The following is an 18,391-nucleotide window of genomic DNA, read 5'->3' on the forward strand; positions in this document are numbered from 1 at the left end:
TAATATCTTCAATTCTAATATATTTTCAAAATCCTACTACAAACTATATAAACAATATGGCATATGTCGTATGAAATGGTAAATTTTTTTTCATGCCTCAATTCACGATCATTTTACTGCCAGCGCCGTTGAGCACTGTAACCAAATTTACTAAAAAGCGGTGTGTTCCAAAGCTTTAAACACTTACAATTGTCAAACAATGCACCATATTCCAACAAAGTAGGGCTTCCAACTCAAGCGGGCTAATTAAACGACTATTGAAACATAAGAAACACGGCCAGGGTGACACAATTGCAAAGCAGAAAGGACAAACGGTACGGAGCTGTCTGATATAGCAAACATTCTAGGTTAGGTATGATATGAGATTGCAGACAATAATCATTTCATCATTTCCATATTCCCACAGATAGGAAAATGATTCTTAGATCCAATAAAAGTACAAACGCATTACAATATATAGCATTTCCATTAGATCAAAAGATAATAATAAATACCAACCGTTTTTCGATATCGCCCCAGACTCATTTCGTCAGTAAAACCGTGTGATAGACTTTTATCAGGTGATTTAAATAAACTTCTTTGTTGGAATAATCCGTTTATGTGCAAGGACATAGGCAATCTCTCTCTCACATGTGTGGCTTCAAACTTCCCTGTTAAAATACATTTCTGTAACAAATACACGCAAATTTTTTTTCAAGTATCTGTCAAAAGAGCATGAGATGTGATTATAAACATAAACTGCAGCAATAAAAATGCTAATAAACATAATATGATGACAAGGAATAGTACCTAAGTAACTGACAGTAACTGATAATTTGCATAGATAAAAAAATTTAAGAAATTTCACAAAATGTTCCACTGGCCTCACAGCAATGTACTATTTTTAGAGAGAACGCTAACGTAATTTCAATAAGCATACAAGTTTTATTATTTTGTATTTTAGTTTGAATCTAAAGATAACCATTGAGTTGTTGCGACCCCTCGTTTCTCCGGATTATGCCTTCCACCTTAGCGTGCAACACAATACCTTTTAAGTCGTCTAATGAGAGGTTTTGCGCGCGCTGGCTTAATTAAATAATATTACAATGAATCGTTGCGAGGAAACGAACAAAATGGGCTCCAACTACCCACGACTTTGGACTACTTTGTGAAATAATGAATACTCTACTATAATAAAAACCTACCCTGGTCGTATTCAGCCTTTAAGTTTTGTTAAATAGACTAGACATGCGTCACCACACATGTTAAGACACGTCTCAAGTTATATATATATACAGAATGAAAAGATCTGGGTACAAAATGGGGTACTCCCGTAGTGTGTGTACCAGGTTAGGGTTAGGCCATAATTTTATTCCGTTTTTACTTATTTTAGTTTTATTACGAGTTCGGCGACTGTCTGTTTTAGCCAAGTGGATCCACCACCTGCCCACAGGTTTCAGTCCCTTCACACAACTTGATGTAAAAACGATGATAGAACGATCAGGGTACAAATTGATATAAAGTTATAATCTATTTAGATATTACCAATATAACAGAAACATTTCTCCCAACTACTCTTTTTACAATGTTATTTCTACAAAAGCTCTAGATCTGATACAAAGCCTCTTGAGTTGTTAGAACTAAAGTACATGTAGATAGCGAAAATTGAATACATTGAAATTTATTTTCCGATACCTGTCGTTATTGGATATTACCTAAAAGGTATCTAAATCGCAATATGATAAATATTAGGGGAAAATCGCTAGTCTCAAAACAACCCGCTTCTTGGAGGGTTCGTTATCTCCCGATAAATATGATTCCATTAAAGATCGCACTGAAGTAAATTTGTACACAGCGAATACTCTTCGTTTAATGTAATTCAAATGTTTATGTATTCAACCTTCTCTGGCCCATCGGTACAACCATTTGTTTGACCAGTGAGTCAAAAACCTTCCAACTGAAGAATACTAGAAATACTCAACTTTTGATTTTTCAATCCACAGATCGAGCATCATAAGTCATAGAGCACGGCTTATCTATGTCCGCTAAGTGATCGAGCCTAATTTGGTTTAAATTTTGTCACAGTGGGAAAGTTTTGAAAAGAAGACTCGAGGATTATCGATCGATGTTATTCTGGTCTCTTAAAACAACTTTTGACACCGTGATCTTGTGTTTAAATCCCGATTTAATGAATTGGCATGGAACGCAAAACCCTCGAAATTCACTTTGTTGAGATATTTATTTTAATGTGCTTTAGTGCTTCTTCATATTATAGTTTGTTTTTGTTAACACTAATTAGGCTATAATCCGTATATAGGGTTTCCATTATCTTAATTTTTTTTAAATTTGCAAAGGGAATTTATCGATACGATATATATTGTTCTGGCCCTCACAGATGTATTGAAGGAAGTAAAATACTTGAACAATTACTGATTAAAAACAACAAACGTGGTGAACATATATGGAGAACTGACTTAACAAAATTAAAATTCTAAACAATGTGACGGGACTTTATGGACGCCTTGTATAATCATAACCGCAATTCAACTTTAACCCGGGGTAACCAAAATCGCGTTTCGTAAATACATTTCTATTATTTTTATTATGATCCAAAACACATGTATAATTTGAAGCACTCACCAAAAAATGACGGAAATCTTGGCTTCTTCTCAATGTGCTTCTCGCAATTCTGAAGTAAAAGTAGTCTGGTTCATAGTGTGACAGAATTTCGATAATATGTAATTAGTGTTAATATAATATGTACCATTTCCCTCCGAAACAATAATCTATGAACACCACCTTGTTCAGCGTATAGGATCAGAAGGGTTCTGTCGTAATTTGCTATGTACCCTAGGATTGTTCACACAAAAGTTCGCACGGGGGTGATTATATATTTCAGAATGAGCTAAGCTGTACCATTGACTCAGAACAGGCGCTCAATTATAAAATCATTCACCCTCGTGAGTGTGAAAAATAGAATTAATCACAGGTATTATATGATTAGTAAAAAGTTTTTTTGTTTCTGAAAATTACATTAAAGAAGTTTCCATAAAATTCAAGAAGTATATATAATAAATACATATATGTATAAAACTAGTAACAATTGATATATTTACACATATGTGGTTTACTTACAGAAAACAAGTCTTGCAACTTTTTCAAAAATTCAAGCACTGATCTTGAGTCTCCTATTTCGATTCCTTTATGGTTAGAGAATAAGGTATTGATTATTATATTTCATCTGAATATTAATGTAAGATCACAGACTTCCCGAAATAATTTATTTTTAATATATACTAAGTGTTAGTTTGTAAATAAAGTATCATGCCAAAGATTTTCTAAAATTGTGGTCGCCAGATGTCATGCCAGCTCACTTACGTTGAGTTATGAATTTTTGTAAAAATTCCAATAACACATATGAAAAATTTAATGTCACTAGAATACTGTACATACCGGTTCAAGGTACAAAAAAAAACGTAGTTATAAATCTGTAAACTGACTCGTCTCTACAAATGACTGTTCGAAAATTACGGAATGTTGGAATGTTACGTAGAATATTGCTAATTGATTTGTAACCGCGATAAGTCCAGGTTAAGTCTAGGATATACCTCACAGATAAGTACCGGGGATAATACTAACTTTTATGAAAGTGGTAAACGTTGTTATGTTGTAACTCATAAATATTAAAATAACGAAAAGTGGGCAAGTTGAATTGCAATGACCTATAAGTACTGCCCATACTATAAAAATATAAAACTTGGACGAATAGTTTGGAAACGTGCCAGAATAAGTTTAACCTACAATATGGCTTTCAATTGCGACCGAAGTGTTTGCATCAGGCGCAGATGTTCCCTCTGTAAACATCTGCGTTTGGCAAAGCATAAAATTGGTTCTGAAGCCCCACTCACTGCGGATTACCAAAATAAATTTGTGTGATCACCGGAGGTTTAACCAGTAATAAACAGCGTTATGTGTTATATATAACATGAACGCAGGCAGACATCCTGTTAGTATAATGATGTTAGTTTATCATGATAATAAGTCCTTCTTGTTGCAAAAAGAATATTCATTAAAAATGAAGTTTCCTCCAAGATTTTTGACGAAGTTTATATCAAGCTTTAATTAGTATAAGTTATGGAACGTATACAAATGAGATCTACAGCATATTGAAAATTCAAATTTTTTCGTTTTCAAGATGTTAAAAAACCCTAAAACCCGACCTTTAAAATAGTTAGTTACTAATGATTTAAAAATAACAAATGTTAGTTAAACTTTTTACCGCGTTGTTGGCATTCTGAAATCGTCAGTCCCCTTCCAACTAAAAATTGTAATGTCCTTGTAGTGTTATGGACCTTCTGCCACTTGAAAAATGGTTTGTTGTAGATTCCTGAAATCTTGACGTTAGCTGAATTAATATTAAACTATTGTCATATAATTGGTGTAAACGAGTGGTTTTCAATCTGGGTTTCGTGGCACCCCAGGGATCTGCTCGGTGGTCTCAATTAATCGAGGAACAATGAAACACAACAATAGAGTCTTATGGAATATTACTTTTCATCACAATTTGAAAAAGTGTTTTTGAAAACTATTTTCATCGATATAAAATTTTGTTGAAGAAACCCAAACTCGTGATTCTGATTTAAGCTACAGGATGTCATATTAAAATTAAATCTGTATAACCAGGTTATACACGACTACATCTTAGCGCATCTTATGCGCCCATTAAAACTCAACTTCTTAAGCCTTTCTCTTAGTTCTAAAGTATGTAACGAACATTTTGTCGGGTGAAATTTTTCGATAGTCGACGACACCAGGCATTCATTTCTTGCCAAGGTGAAGTATCAATAAAATTCTAGTTGATAAATCGATTTGAAAAGCTCTGGTGAGATCTAGCTCATGTCCTGGTATGTCCATTTCTGTTACTACATCTTCAAGCTTTATTCTAATGATCAATAATGATACAGCGAATTATCCACAGCTTGAAGCACTTTGAACTCAAAGTACGACGTCACGGTGGATTGATAATGTAAAGTAAAACATCGTTGATTGGTCTTTGAAATATAGTTAATTAATATTATATTGGGCGGGGCGATGACTGTACAGGACGGAATGAATAAACGGAGAAATGTTTTTTGTTCCGAAAACATTTGTATCAAAGGGAATGATTTAGAAATAAAGCGCATTTCAAAACACGGTCTATTTTTCGAGAAAATCAGAACAAAACTAGCGAGCGTTGGCGTTTCTCTAAAAACAAAATTTCAAAAAGGTATATGTTAGAGTCCGATGTCCCTGTTAACGAGGCTAGGCTTCTTGAAAACAAGATCTTACAAATGAATATATATGTTGCAAACTAATGTCTGTGTCAATAGGGCAGAGCGTTACAATGAGTTGTATTGAGATAAATAATAAAGTGTTATGCTCTTTCAAACGCCCACCGCTGTTGATGGTGAGACAATTTCAGAATTTTGTTGAATGCTTCATATAAAAAATCGTCTTACAAGTATATCACATTCAAAAAATAAATATATTTTTCCACCTTTGGTAAATGAAACTCAAAGCATCCTGTGATAAGAAAATGTTTTTTCTAATCAGTTTTAAATATTTTGTTTCTATAATTTCAGGTATTAATAATCATAACTTTGCAAGTGTATGAAGCACTTCGGTTGCTGTTTTGATATAGTAATTCAAATACGCTTTTATTAGGTAAAGTTTTATAGGATTTATAGTCATGCTATATTCATCGTAATCTTTCTATCAATAGCAACACCAAAATTTTAAGATAATAAAAATATTAATGAATTAAAAACGACATATATTCAAAATTAGCTTTTCCAATTTTCTGGAAATTTCTCCTATCCACTAACGAAAAAATTATGGTACAATAGCGCCATCCAACAGATATCACTGAACAATAATATAATCCCACAAACCTAATTTTTGAACACATTTCATGAGTGTGATTCCATCCGTAAGAAGTTTAGAAGCATCTTTGAAACATCTTACTTTCTTTTTCGGATCATCGATTAAATGCTCGAACCATCTGAAAAGAACCTGGAGAAAAATATCACAGCTTGAATTTCTCGGGAATTCCAGTGATGACTGGATTGAACCAGTGAACAATCCCATAAGCACTTGCGATGAAGTAATTTGATACATGCATACATTCAAGTTTGCTGAAAAATATTTCCTAAATTATTCAAAATATATCAGAATGCGTAGTTCAGCTGGTTATCGTGAATTGATCGTTTTATTTTGTAAAGTGTTGTAACTCTGCTAGTGAAACGTTTGGTATTCCCGTAGTATATGTATCAGATTAGGGTAAGGCAATAATTTTACTCCGATTTTCCTTATTTTAGTTCTATTACGAGTTCGGGGACTGTCTGTGTTAGCCAAGTGAATATACCCGCTGACCATATAGGCTTCAATCCCTTTACACAACTTGATGTAAATTGGGCGAACAAAATTAGTTACCTCCGTATCGGTACACACACTTCTAGAGCGCCGAAAGTTTTGTATTTTAAGTCACTGTTTAACTAACGTATTGACGTCACTTAATAACTTAGTGTTTTAAGTATTGATGCATTGGAATGTTGTTCAACGTTGTTACAGACAATTTCAATTTGGCAAGAAATGTCATACAATGAACCAAACCTCTGCATCTTCTTTCGGAAATGCTCTTTTTGCTTCATCTTCTGCTTTGATGTTATATCCAAGAGAACTTTCTTCAGTAAATTTCAAACAAACAAATGTATTTGGCGGGACGACTTTGATCGGTTTCAAATGCCTGTTAGCTTGCCAACTGCGCCACCTAAGCCCAGGACGAATCATATTCTGCTTTAAATAACGTCTGGAATTCATATAATTTACAATTTTGCAACGGATACACTACATGTGTATTGTACACAATGTTAAACCCCAAAAACATACGAACCAAGCAGAGTTATAACATTCTGAATAATAGGATAGAACATATTATAACATAAAAGAGACCATCAAAATAGTTTTTGAACAATTGCACACTGCTCCAAATGAAATATACTCTTTGAGTACCATAAACAGAATCAGCATAATATTCTCTTTGAATTAATTCAAGTGCCATAAAGCATATCCATTCTTTATTTATTTAATTTTGATGGTATGGCACTGAACACTCTAGGACAAATCAAGATTGTACTTCATGTGAGCGAGAATACATCTCAAGTGTTTTAGGCCCTCATTTACAATATAGCGTAAATCACGGGAAGGCCAAGAGAGGCCTGATACACTATCGCCGTTTTATTCATATTCGTGTTTCTATTTTCGATTTATTTTCGATTAAGTTCAAGCCCATGTGACGTTTATGATAACATGCATTTATGAGGAAGGTTTTTAATAAAAAAAAGGGCGCTCCAGAAATGTGTATACCAATATGGAGGTAACTAATTTTGTTCGCCTATTTTACATCAAGTTGTGTAATAGGGTTGTGGCCAAACCCTAACCTGGTATACACACTACAGGAGTACCAAAAAAAGTTCATTTTGAGATGTTGGAATGGTAAGTATCAAACAAAAAACATTACGCATATTTAGAATATATATTGCATTGAGGTTTTTGGCATTTTTCAATTGTTGCCGGAAATGAGTCATCGTGATATCGCGATGATTCGTCTTACCAATATGCCGTGCTTCACCAGAGAAGGGCCGCGGGTAAAAAGCATCAATGAAGCGTATTTTATCTACGGCAAGTAGTGATGGCAAAGAATCAAATTCAGATCTTTGATCTGCGATAACGGGTCGCTGTTACATCATAAATTCGAATGAAAAAACCTTTCAAAGCAACGTATTCCTGATTGTTTTATTTACATAGAGAACGGGTATTGGTTACGAAACACGTCAAGTAACCAATATATGAATGCTCAATGATATCCGGAGGAAATTATCGTCGTGCATTAAAGACGACCAATCTAAAATTGTTACCTCAGTCGCTTGAGTTGTACAGCCTTACTATAGAGTGCTCGGTTATTTTATAGAGGTTGTCCTGTAATTACTCGTCAATTTAACTTGTAATATGGATAATTTAAAATGGATTTAACGTTTTAAAGATTTGAAAGATTTACCCTACGATAATTTTCGAATAAATATTGAGGATAAAAAGTTCGATAAGTCTGTGTATATTGCCACTATTAGTCACTGCCGTTCAATTTCTTATGATTCGATAAACCTTTGATGAAGTGAAATTTTTATGCCAAACTGCTTTTTGTATGATCGCTAATTCTACTTATTCTGTACTCTGCGCTTTAATATTATTAGTGCAAAAACGTCTGAAGATTAATTGACAAACGAATAAATAGGCCAAAATAATTAAAGTTGGCTTTAATCTGATTAATATTTTGATTAACTAATTCGCACCTACCGGTAAATCATATGTAAATAATTAGTATACCGCCGAAGATATAAAATGTAGCGCGGTAAATGTTATTCGAAGGTACTCTCGTTGTGTGTGTAACAGGTTAGGGGGACTTGGAAAGGCCATAATTTTATTCCGATTTTCCTTATTTTAGTTCTATTACGAGTTCGGGGAATGTCTGTGTTAGCCAAGTGAATATACCCCCTGACAACATGTTTCAGTTCCTTTACACAACTCGATATAAAGTAAGCGGACAAAATTAGTTACCTCCAATATTGGTAATAACATACTTCTGTAGCGCCATTTTGTGTTCGAATGCAATATTCCGATAGCATAGCTGGGTGTATGCAGAGCATTGAACGTCTTGAGTGAATAAGCTGAAATTTATCTGCATGCATTCAGAGTATCGCAATATCGAAATTGAGAAAACGATCATGTGATTTGTTTATACTCAATTTATATCTTCATATGTTCCGCGCTGGATATAACTTTTAAATGTAAATGGAGGAGAGTTTCATTTCAAGAAATAAAATGATAGACATATTTTGATGATTTAGCACACGACTCTCCCTCATTTAGCAGTATTAAATCAGCGATGAAAAAGGGAAATTTAATTTTTCGGTTTGTTGTTTTGTCGTAATACCAAATTACGATCTAGTTTTTGAAGTGGAACAAACATCACTGATGTAAACAATTCCAATTTAATATTAATGCGCCAAAAGGTATAACCCAAGTTATACGTATGAGTATATCGTTATGGCGAAGGCTAGAAACAAATTATAATTGTACAACTCCGACGTATTCGGAAACAAGTAACAATACTGGAATAACATAATCCGCGTTAGTCACACGTCAGTAGAACGGCGCTTGAAAAAATAGTCGCCATGGTTATAAAATCACTTTTGCATTGAAATATTGCAGATTATAGACTCTAAGTGATATCAACTGATCCGGAATCGTGAAATCTGTCGCAATGAAGTTGCTCATACTATCGTGCATCGTCTTCGTGGTTGTCACTGATCGTTTCGTCATGGGTAAGTTATAAGATATTTAGATAGTGTAAGTCGTAAAGGATGTTTGGCTACGATAATATTTTGGCATTTATATACTGTCACTAACAATAATGTTTGTATCGCCCAATATGCTCCCCAGCTTTTCAAGTTAGACTGGGTGCTTCCAAATTTCGGGGGCGGTAAAAATTGTGCAAATTTATTTTAGTGGATAACTGCGCTATGTTGATAAAGACGCGCTGTTGAAAATAACGAGTACTGTTATGAATTATGTATATATATATACACTAAGAATAAGTATCAATACACCGAATTATTTTACAGGAGACCCCAAAGCCGCGACTTGTTCTTTTGGCGAAAACCGTGGAAAAATACATTTCATGGAAAAAGTAAGTTTAAAATTTTGAATCTATATCTCTCATTTTTGCTTCTCTTCCGCCACTTTTTAATTTTAATTTTTAGGATAACAAGATTCGAGTTCATGTTAGCATTCACAACGTACCCGGACACACTTACGGCATGCACGTTCACCAAAACAAGATTTCACCTGGTGCAACAACATGTGACGGTCTTGGGACTCATTTTAATCCAACAGGAGATCCGAACAAGTAAGATTAATAAGAGTGAGCTTGAGTGTTTTTGCTATTTGAGATACTCAAAAATATTTCGGATCCACGAACACTTAAAATACTTGGTTATGTGTTAAATACGCGTAAAGAGAGAGATTTATTGCCACAAAGTCAACACTATTATAAACATAATACACTGAAGAAAGAAACGCATCATTAATAACAGTGATTGATTATTGTTTTGTGCGGGCCGGTGTGCAGAACGGATTATAGTCATCTAGGCTCCCGATCCTTGTGTATGCTGTATATAGGCTCGTCATGGCATTATATAGTAGGCCTACCATAGGTGAATGCAAGTGAGATTAAATAGAAATAAATATGTAGGATAAAAAAATATGTAAGATAAAATAAAATGAGTGAATGCGTAAAGCATGTAAAAATTTCATCTACTATTTTTCCTCATCTCATCCCTATTGCAGTGATAAAGGCGATCTCAACCCAAACGGAGACAAACCCTTGGCAGCGTCAAAAAGCGGACACCTTCATTTGAACTCTTACTACATTGATACTCTCACTCTTGACGACGCGCCTGTAGGAAATGGAATTGTCGGTCGTAGCGTTGTGGTGAGAATGTTAATTACTATTCTAAAGTAAATGACTTTCAATACCTCCTTTTATATGTACGGTATAAATTTCGTTCTTGATTACACAAATCTCATTGAGATGTGCTGGAATGGAGTGTGAGCGTAGTAATTCTCAAATGTACGAGTCACATTTCGAAGTGTATTTTGTATTCTAAAAATTTACTAAAATATATTCCCTGAGGTGACCGTACATTTGAACCCATGCGTATATCCACGGGTTAAATCTATATGCGGGTGCTAAAACCCATGGGTTAGGGTTAGTATGGGTTTAACTATCCGTGAAACAAAAAAAAAATTATAGGTGCAATAGCATACAGGTGCAATTGTCATGGGTTCAAATGTACGTGGGTTCAAATGTAATGGAACCATTCCCTGACATCTAATTTCAACCAGAAGATTTTCAAAAATTGATGTTGAATCTCAAAGAGTATCTAATTGCTGTTTGAAATAAAACTAAAAAAGGATGTTTTTCGGGCATGCTCAATTTACATATTTGTACTATTCAAGGAAATGAACACAAGGAACGCAGCTTCGTTTAGCTCGTATTATTCGACAAATCAAACATATGACTTCACTTACCCATGAGTAAACTAGAATCCTGATAGTGAACTGTACTCACTCCTCACCATCTTATTATTGCATCACAGAACAGGTTCCGAACATGACAATAAGTCGTTTTGGGCGCTCCGGAAGTATTCGTACCAAGATGACGCTCAACCTGAACAACCCTAACCTGGTACACATACTATGTTCAGGTAGTACGCCATCTTGATACGATACTTCGGGAGCATCTCGCGTCTTGGTTATTAAATCATCCCATAATATAAGTGGAATAAGTACGAATATCCATGTTCTTCAAAATTGATTGTAATATAGAAATATATTCCAGAAATGATTTTCTATTTCTAGCTCCACGTTGACGGAAAGAAATTTTGCTGTAACATAGTAAGAGATACATACGTCGAAGCAAACTTCCTCCAACATTGAATTGAGATATTATAATTTTCTGTTGAACAATCGTACTTTTGGAAATTAATAAAAATAACGATTGTTAATAACGATTGCAGTTTCAGTCTCCTTTGGTCCACAAATGTAACATATTTGACTTTATTGATTATGTAATATGAAATTGTATCTTTTACATGGTGAAAATATAATACTGACAGCTAGTTCTATTATTGCGTTTCTTCATGATAGTAATTGAGGATAGCGAGATATAGCGCAGGGTGGTACACGTAAGCGTTGGACGGTTACGGCTTCCTCCACCATCAAGTCTACGCTTCTGAAAATAAATAATTGGCTAAATAACTAATCCTATACCTGACATGGACTCGTAACTGCCTCTCGTCCGGTTACCAGTTCATGTCGGATATGAGATTAGTTAGTCAGTTAGCGTGAACCACCCCGCGGCGGTGAGCAGTACAGCAATCCTCTCGCACTTAATTCAACCCCCGGGATTCCAATCAGAGGTACGGTGGCAATATGCCAAGTGTATTTCAAACGCTTATCACGATGGACCAGTTCATGTCGGATATGAGATTAGTTAGTCAGTAAGCGTGAACCACCCCGCGGCGGTGAGCAGTACAGCAATCCTCTTGCACTTAATTCAACCCCCGGGATTCCAATCAGAGGTACGGTGGCAATATGCCAAGTGTATTTCAAACGCTTATCACGATGAGCCACATCGCCGAGCCAGAGTATACACTGTCAAATACGATGATTTTGCAGCGACGTCAAGTCTGAATTAACCCATCATCATTTCAGGAAACAATGTCACAACTTGATGCAAATTAGGCGATCAAAATTAGTTACCTTCATATTGGTACACACACTTCCGGAGCGCCCGAAATGCCATGGTTTGCCTTATATTTATATCATCATGGTGTCTTCCTTCCATATAATTACGAAAATTTCCAACCCGCTTTCCCTAGCCACCATGAACACGATTATTATACCAAAATCTCAAATATTTTCAACTTGAAAGCATGATGTTCTGCAAGTTGTTTATTAGCGATTTTGCAACTAATTACTTAAATTAAATTATGAAATTGCAACAATTACTTGAATTAAAAAAAGATGTCAAAATACTAGTTTTTAATTAAATCAAAATTCAACGGACCCCAAAAATGATGTAAAAGTTGTATAATCCAATAAACACAGTGTGAATTATAATGAGGGATGGGTTGATCAACCAGATACTCAACAAAATTGTTATTTTCCACCTTGTACCAGGAACAGAAATCTGCTAAGAATTATCGAAGACACGAGCTGTGTTAGTTATATCAGAACAGTGATTCTCAACCATTTTTCTTTCTTGGCCCAAAAAAAATTTCGTGGCCCATCAAGTTTTACGTACACAGGAATAACTACATGAAAAACAAAAAATTCTTTCTGCAAACACAGACAATTTTACTTTGATAATAAGAATGAAAATTGCCACCCTGTAGAAAAATACAGCATCCTCGACCATTTCTCCTTCCAACTAATTTCACCAAATTTATTGACAAATCTAGCAATATTTATTATGTCTGTGGGCCATCTGGGACATGGCCCACTGGTTGAGAACCGACGTATTAGAAGTTATGACCGAAGTAGGCAATGGGTAAACCTAGTCCTTCTCATTCTTGTAAGCAGAGAATGTCAACTAAATGATTATTAATATAACACTCCATTAGCTGTCCATATTGTCAGTTGCTTTATGTTATTCAGATAGCAAACATGAATGCGAGCTCTTGTTTCATTGTATTTCACTTAATCTATTGTTCGAGAATGAATAGTTTTGGTTTAAGTAAATAATTGATATTTTTGAACACATATTTGATTTGCAATTGAATTAATATTAGACTATTAGGAGCATATTCATTTTATTAAAATTAATATGAAAGATTTATTATTTTTGTGATAAAACTTTAGGGTTTAATATCTCGATCCAGTACCCATCAGGATCCTTTATAAATGCGAGTCCTTTCATTTTACCTAAAACAGAAAGTATGTTATAAATTAAAAATGTAATGTCAACCAAATTTGAACCACAAATAGACAAAACGAATATTACAAAGCCAACTAAGAAGGTACATAAAAATATTAAGAACAGTATATTAAAATTAAATGTGAGGGCAGATAATATCAATGAAGTCCCAAAACTTGTATTTCAAACCACACATATGATATACACGCGTCATAACTAGAGCTGTGCTTTTCAAATTGAATCACGAATAGTAAATTGTTCGCATCAGTCAATTTTGAATCGTCACCATCTTGTTACGAGGTGGAATAACTCAATTTTCATTGTGAAGCCATATTTTTGACATGCAATTCTGCCATAAGACTCGTTTTTCTTTTTATTAAGTTATTGATGAAACATGTGACAAACTGACTGAGTGATCGTTTTTATGTTTTCAGTAATTTGAAGAACCTATTTACCTATCACAATGAAAATTCCACATACAATCAAGTCATTAAATATGAAATTCAAATGTCTTTTTAGTTTTCGAGATTGAATTTGTTTAGATTCTGAAATCACCAGGTATTCAAAAATAACCAGCCTCAGTCATAAGTTCATCAATTAATAATTCTGAAGCGGTATTTTCAAATATGGTCATTGTAAATTGATAGAAATTAGTAATGCAGAATACTTTAGATAAAAATTGTCAGAAATTAAATGAAATCTTTAATGTATTTTTGAATAGAAATATACAAAGTTCTTCAGATAATCATAAATCAAATGTCATCCATTTTGAATATAGTACCCGAATATTCGATTCAATTTGGACATTGTAATATCACAATATAATTTGTTTCTCATACCTGCATCAGGTTTTTTGACAAACTCAACCCCCAGTTTTTCGAATCTTTCACTTGCAGCGTAAACATCTGGAACCTTGATACCGATGTGTCCAAATCCTCTGGGATCAGAATTTCCGTTGTGATAACTTTGAGATTCATCATTTTCTGTTCCCCAATTACTGAAACAAAGGATCAAGAAACTCATGTAAGCAAAATAATGAAAGTGACAATCTTGCTTTACCAGGCATGGAATCCAGCTCATAAGCAGAAAATATATACTATATTTGATTAAATCTCAGCAACCTAATATGATCTGGTCACAGTTAGGGCTGAGCACTTTGAATCGAATATTCGATTCGAATAGTGAATTATTCGAAGTGGTACAGAGCAAAATTCGGAATCGCCGGCATCTTGTTTTTTTTCTTCCGGCAATGGTCGAGGTGAAATATCAAATATTTTTCATTAAAGGCATATTTTTTCAATGCAATTCTGACAAATGACTATTTTCTGTAGCGAGGTTTTGTTACATGCCGGTAAGTGTTTTTCATTGTGTATGAACGCTCTGCAATCTGTCTCAGTGATGTATTCTATGTTTTCAGTTATTCATGTGTTGACAGGACCGATTACAATAAAAAAAAAGTCGCATAAAAATACATATCCCATTGACGCCCCAAGTATTCGAGATTCAATTGGAAAAAAATATTCGATTCGATTCTGATATTATCAGTTATTCGAAATTGCCCAGCCCTAGTCACAGCCATAACTGTTAGCCGTTCATTTTCGAACATTGGGATTTGGTGCATTTGGATTTTCTTGCTTATAAAAATCTTTTAGCAATTTGATAGATCTTTCAGATTGTATTCCTCCAATGCATTCTAACACCGGTCCAAGTGAAGATGTTAGATCTTCATCTAGATCTATATTCAACACAGATCCACAACCCCCAAATCTTTCGTTCTTGCAACCGTAAATAACCTTTGGAACACCCATGCATCGAAGCATGCCAGTGCACATGATACAAGGCTCAACAGTAACGTAAAGCACACAGTTCTTAAATATTTCTTTTGGTGGTTTGTATTCTTTGGATGTGGTATCGTTATGAATGTTTTTAAAAGCATCATCTATTGCTACTGCCTCAGCATGCCGTGTTGCATTTTTCGTTTCATTCACTTCATTTCGCCCAACGCCGATTACTTTTTCATTATTGAATACGAGAATGCAGCCGACCGGAACTTCTCCACTTTTTAAAGCGATCTCAGCTAACTCAAAAGTCATTTCCAACCATGAGTCTTGCACTTCATTTTTCATTTGAAATGATTAAAATAATAAAAGAATACAAAATATAACAAAAACCTGTAAAATATTACAAAATGTACATTTATTAGTAATAATAATAAAGTGTAATCTACTTACTGTGTAAGTTCAATTGTAGCAGGCCTTGTGAATAACCATCGTCTTTTTTCTTCCAAGTCTTTAGGAATATCTTCAGGTTTTTCATAACCCATGAAATATAATGAAAATTTCATGGAAGCATAGTGAAGTGGACAGAGCAACCTAAATATATATGTTTATGTATTAATTTCATAACCTTGCATGATAGGATAGGATTTACATATTCATCCTGAGGAGAGGAAAGCCGATAAGACGGCTTAACCATATGACGGACCACGGCCTCTCGTCTGGTTACCATTCTACTATGGGATTAGTTAACTTGATGGTGGAGGAAGCCATAACCGACAAGCGGTTACGAGAACCACCCTACGGCGGCGAAGTTTACAGCAATTCTGTCGCACATGATCATCCCTACATGGGATTCGAACCTGCAAACACACGCAGGGACACAAGCGGAGATGCGGTAGCGAGCGTATTCTTAACGCTTGGCACAATGCCCCACACCGCCGAGCCTGAAGAAACATAATGTTAATGTATTGGTTGAACAAGCTTAAAAAAAAGATGCTGTTTGTTTTCCTGATCTCAAAACTCATACTATGGTAGGCGATTGGCTCACCGTGATACACACTAAGAACAAGCTCGCCATTCCTCTCTGATTAGCCTGTGGGAGTTCACAGTTTAGAATTTAGATTACCATAAGAGATATTTATGTCGACTTCTTGCCTATGGTGGTTGCTATTAAGACTTATTTCACCCTCGTACATACATCTGAAACAAATACCTGGTTGACTATTCCTATACCCGACATATACTGGCCTTCGTTCTCCGTATGATTGATCCTTGTTATAGTTTTTTTTATCTCTTTTAGGTTAATATAAAAATCTAATCCTATCTTTTTTGGATCATCTAGGTCAGGGGTCGGCAAACTCCGGCCTGCGGGCCGGGAGAAATGAGTTTAATGAGCCTATAATTATATTTAGACAAATGGCAACAGAACATAAAAAAGTTGATGCTGAGTGCAAATGGTTCAATGACGTCGAAAATATTCAAATGATCACTTTTTGCGCACTGCTTGAAATTTAACTGAAATCTGTGTGAACAAATGTGATTCATTGCCAATCACTTCGGTTTTTACCTTTTTAAAAATATCTGCGGCCCGCCAATGACTTGCAACCTTTAATTTTGGCCCGCGAGCAACAAAAGTTTGCCGACCCGTAATCTAGGTAGATATTCTTCAATTAGTTATAACTATCAACGGGTGACTTCACCTCATTCCAAGAACTTTTGAATAAAATTCAAGGGACTTCTTCGGATCTTTTACCCTCAACATTGTTTGCTGCATCAAGAAATCCTATGAAAAATTGCAGTATTTGGTTTAAAAAAATCGCCACAGTAAACAATAAAATACTTTCATTGCAAGGCGTTGATAGGTTTTATGATTACTTTAGGCAAGGTTACAAATACTCTCTAAAAAGTGTTGTCGTTCTCCCAAAATGATGTCGTAATCACCCTACTGTCCTAGACACAACACCAGAGTAAACAGTAGCCCTGATTGACTGGGGCATCCCTGATCATCTGGGGAGAAAACTTTCGAATTTGGTTAGGAAGATTATGTACATACATTAATAGGCATTTAACTCACTGAAGTGCTTGCATCAGGCAGGTGAACAGCAGCTTTTATTTCAGCCTCTGATAGGGGTTGCGCTTCCTCAGCCATTTTGCAAAATAATCTATATTGGTATCGTAGTTAGAATATAGGTACTAAACACAAAGATAAAATAAAACTTTGTTCTAGAGAAGTTCACTTATTACTTATCGATTTTAATCGGAAAGTATGTTGATAAGTATTCTCTGTTTGTCTGTCTGTTAGATGCACACGATATCTCACAATAGCGAGATTAAATCTGCTCCAGATTTTGCATGTGCATTCATCATATGTCGAGCCAGAAGCATAGGCTATTGATTTTGAATGAATTATGTCGTATAATTAGCTAGTTATTAATTAATTAGTGATGAGACAAAAGGTGTTACTATGGAGTAAGAGCGCTGTTTTGGGGGATCCCCTAACTTTCGATCGATAAGTCTTCGGTCTCTGACCGATATTCCCGTTGCTGTATTATTCATTGAAGATCTGCTGTTCGTACACTTGATTAAAATCTAAAATTTAAGTAGTAGTCGACAAAGGTGTACATATGTAAAGTACGGCACTTTTCTTCGATTCCACGAATAGCACCCACATTGAAAGACATCAATTACAACAGTGAGTGCAAATCACTCTATTATACGAGAAAGTCATATCGGCATAAAACGACAAACTAGCTTTGCGCAATAAACTAAAACGAAGCGAAATTTAAAAACATCACCATTGGATTCTTCAGAAATATGATTAACTGAAGGAAAATTTTTTTTCCTATAACATTCAAGAATTTTTAGCAAAAAAACGTGCCTTGGTTAAGTTATATTACTATCGGGACGAGCGTAGCACAATCTGACGCATCAGCCACCATGCCAAACACCCTCATTTCAGAGACATTTAGCCAATATTTGTTTTATTAAAGCATCTTAGGGGCATCTTGAAATTTGAACACTGAGTCCAATGTCAGTAACTTATGTGTTTTTGTTTTTC

General features: G+C 34.9%; 5 protein-coding genes across 5 annotated transcripts in view; 1 reads left to right on the plus strand and 4 right to left on the minus strand.

The window, feature by feature from the left end:
• The window catches only part of LOC120335613 (uncharacterized), a 30,653-nt gene extending 29,993 nt beyond the window's left edge, over window positions 1–660 (minus strand). The window contains exon 1 of the mRNA XM_039403142.2: window positions 499–660. Within this exon, the coding sequence (XP_039259076.2) occupies window positions 499–612 (114 nt within the window). The 5' untranslated portion in view covers window positions 613–660. The remainder of the gene's footprint in view (window positions 1–498) is intronic.
• A 1,921-nt stretch (window positions 661–2,581) lies between these two features.
• Window positions 2,582–6,807, minus strand: LOC144431277 (neuron navigator 3-like). The gene is made up of 5 exons (XM_078119187.1): window positions 6,631–6,807; window positions 5,910–6,030; window positions 4,259–4,384; window positions 3,115–3,179; window positions 2,582–2,668 (listed from the first exon to the last, which is right to left on the minus strand). Exons 1-5 carry the CDS (start codon window positions 6,805–6,807, stop codon window positions 2,582–2,584), a joined length of 576 nt encoding a protein of 191 aa, XP_077975313.1.
• Window positions 6,808–9,277: 2,470 nt separating this feature from the next.
• On the plus strand, window positions 9,278–11,762 carry LOC120336227 (uncharacterized). The gene is made up of 5 exons (XM_039403854.2): window positions 9,278–9,398; window positions 9,699–9,763; window positions 9,837–9,982; window positions 10,423–10,567; window positions 11,497–11,762. Exons 1-5 carry the CDS (start codon window positions 9,338–9,340, stop codon window positions 11,572–11,574), a joined length of 495 nt encoding a protein of 164 aa, XP_039259788.1. The 5' UTR covers window positions 9,278–9,337; the 3' UTR covers window positions 11,575–11,762.
• Window positions 11,763–12,576: 814 nt separating this feature from the next.
• On the minus strand, window positions 12,577–17,554 carry LOC120336191 (lactoylglutathione lyase-like). The gene is made up of 5 exons (XM_039403807.2): window positions 17,408–17,554; window positions 17,034–17,116; window positions 15,787–15,927; window positions 14,395–14,552; window positions 12,577–13,563 (listed from the first exon to the last, which is right to left on the minus strand). The coding sequence occupies exons 1-5, from the start codon at window positions 17,480–17,482 to the stop codon at window positions 13,478–13,480; spliced, it is 543 nt and encodes a 180-aa protein (XP_039259741.2). The 5' UTR covers window positions 17,483–17,554; the 3' UTR covers window positions 12,577–13,477.
• LOC120336193 (tRNA-specific adenosine deaminase 2-like) lies at window positions 14,553–15,728 on the minus strand. Its single transcript, XM_039403809.2, has one exon. It carries the CDS (start codon window positions 15,679–15,681, stop codon window positions 15,148–15,150), a length of 534 nt encoding a protein of 177 aa, XP_039259743.2. The 5' UTR covers window positions 15,682–15,728; the 3' UTR covers window positions 14,553–15,147.
• Window positions 17,555–18,391: the final 837 nt, after the last annotated feature.

Source organism: Styela clava, chromosome 2 (genome assembly GCF_964204865.1).
Source record: "Styela clava chromosome 2, kaStyClav1.hap1.2, whole genome shotgun sequence".
Classification (NCBI taxonomy): domain Eukaryota; kingdom Metazoa; phylum Chordata; class Ascidiacea; order Stolidobranchia; family Styelidae; genus Styela; species Styela clava.

Excerpts from the sequence above, each read along its gene's own strand:
- LOC144431277 (XM_078119187.1), bottom strand. The coding sequence starts at position 6,807 with ATGATTCGTCCTGGGCTTAGGTGGCGCAGTTGGCAAGCTAACAGGCAT. Across the intron at positions 4,385-5,909 it reads GAAATGTGTTCAAAAATTAG|CTAACGTCAAGATTTCAGGA; the intron begins GTTTGTGGGATT and ends ATATTAATTCAG. Across the intron at positions 2,669-3,114 it reads AGTTGCAAGACTTGTTTTCT|AATTGCGAGAAGCACATTGA; the intron begins GTAAGTAAACCA and ends CTTTTACTTCAG.
- LOC120336227 (XM_039403854.2), top strand. The coding sequence starts at position 9,338 with ATGAAGTTGCTCATACTATCGTGCATCGTCTTCGTGGTTGTCACTGAT. Across the intron at positions 9,399-9,698 it reads CACTGATCGTTTCGTCATGG|GAGACCCCAAAGCCGCGACT; the intron begins GTAAGTTATAAG and ends ATTATTTTACAG. Across the intron at positions 9,764-9,836 it reads AAATACATTTCATGGAAAAA|GATAACAAGATTCGAGTTCA; the intron begins GTAAGTTTAAAA and ends TTTAATTTTTAG.
- LOC120336193 (XM_039403809.2), bottom strand. The coding sequence starts at position 15,681 with ATGAAAAATGAAGTGCAAGACTCATGGTTGGAAATGACTTTTGAGTTA.
- LOC120336191 (XM_039403807.2), bottom strand. The coding sequence starts at position 17,482 with ATGGCTGAGGAAGCGCAACCCCTATCAGAGGCTGAAATAAAAGCTGCT. Across the intron at positions 17,117-17,407 it reads TGCCTGATGCAAGCACTTCA|GATTTCTTGATGCAGCAAAC; the intron begins GTGAGTTAAATG and ends AATTTTTCATAG. Across the intron at positions 14,553-15,786 it reads GCTACAATTGAACTTACACA|TAATTGGGGAACAGAAAATG; the intron begins GTAAGTAGATTA and ends CCTTTGTTTCAG.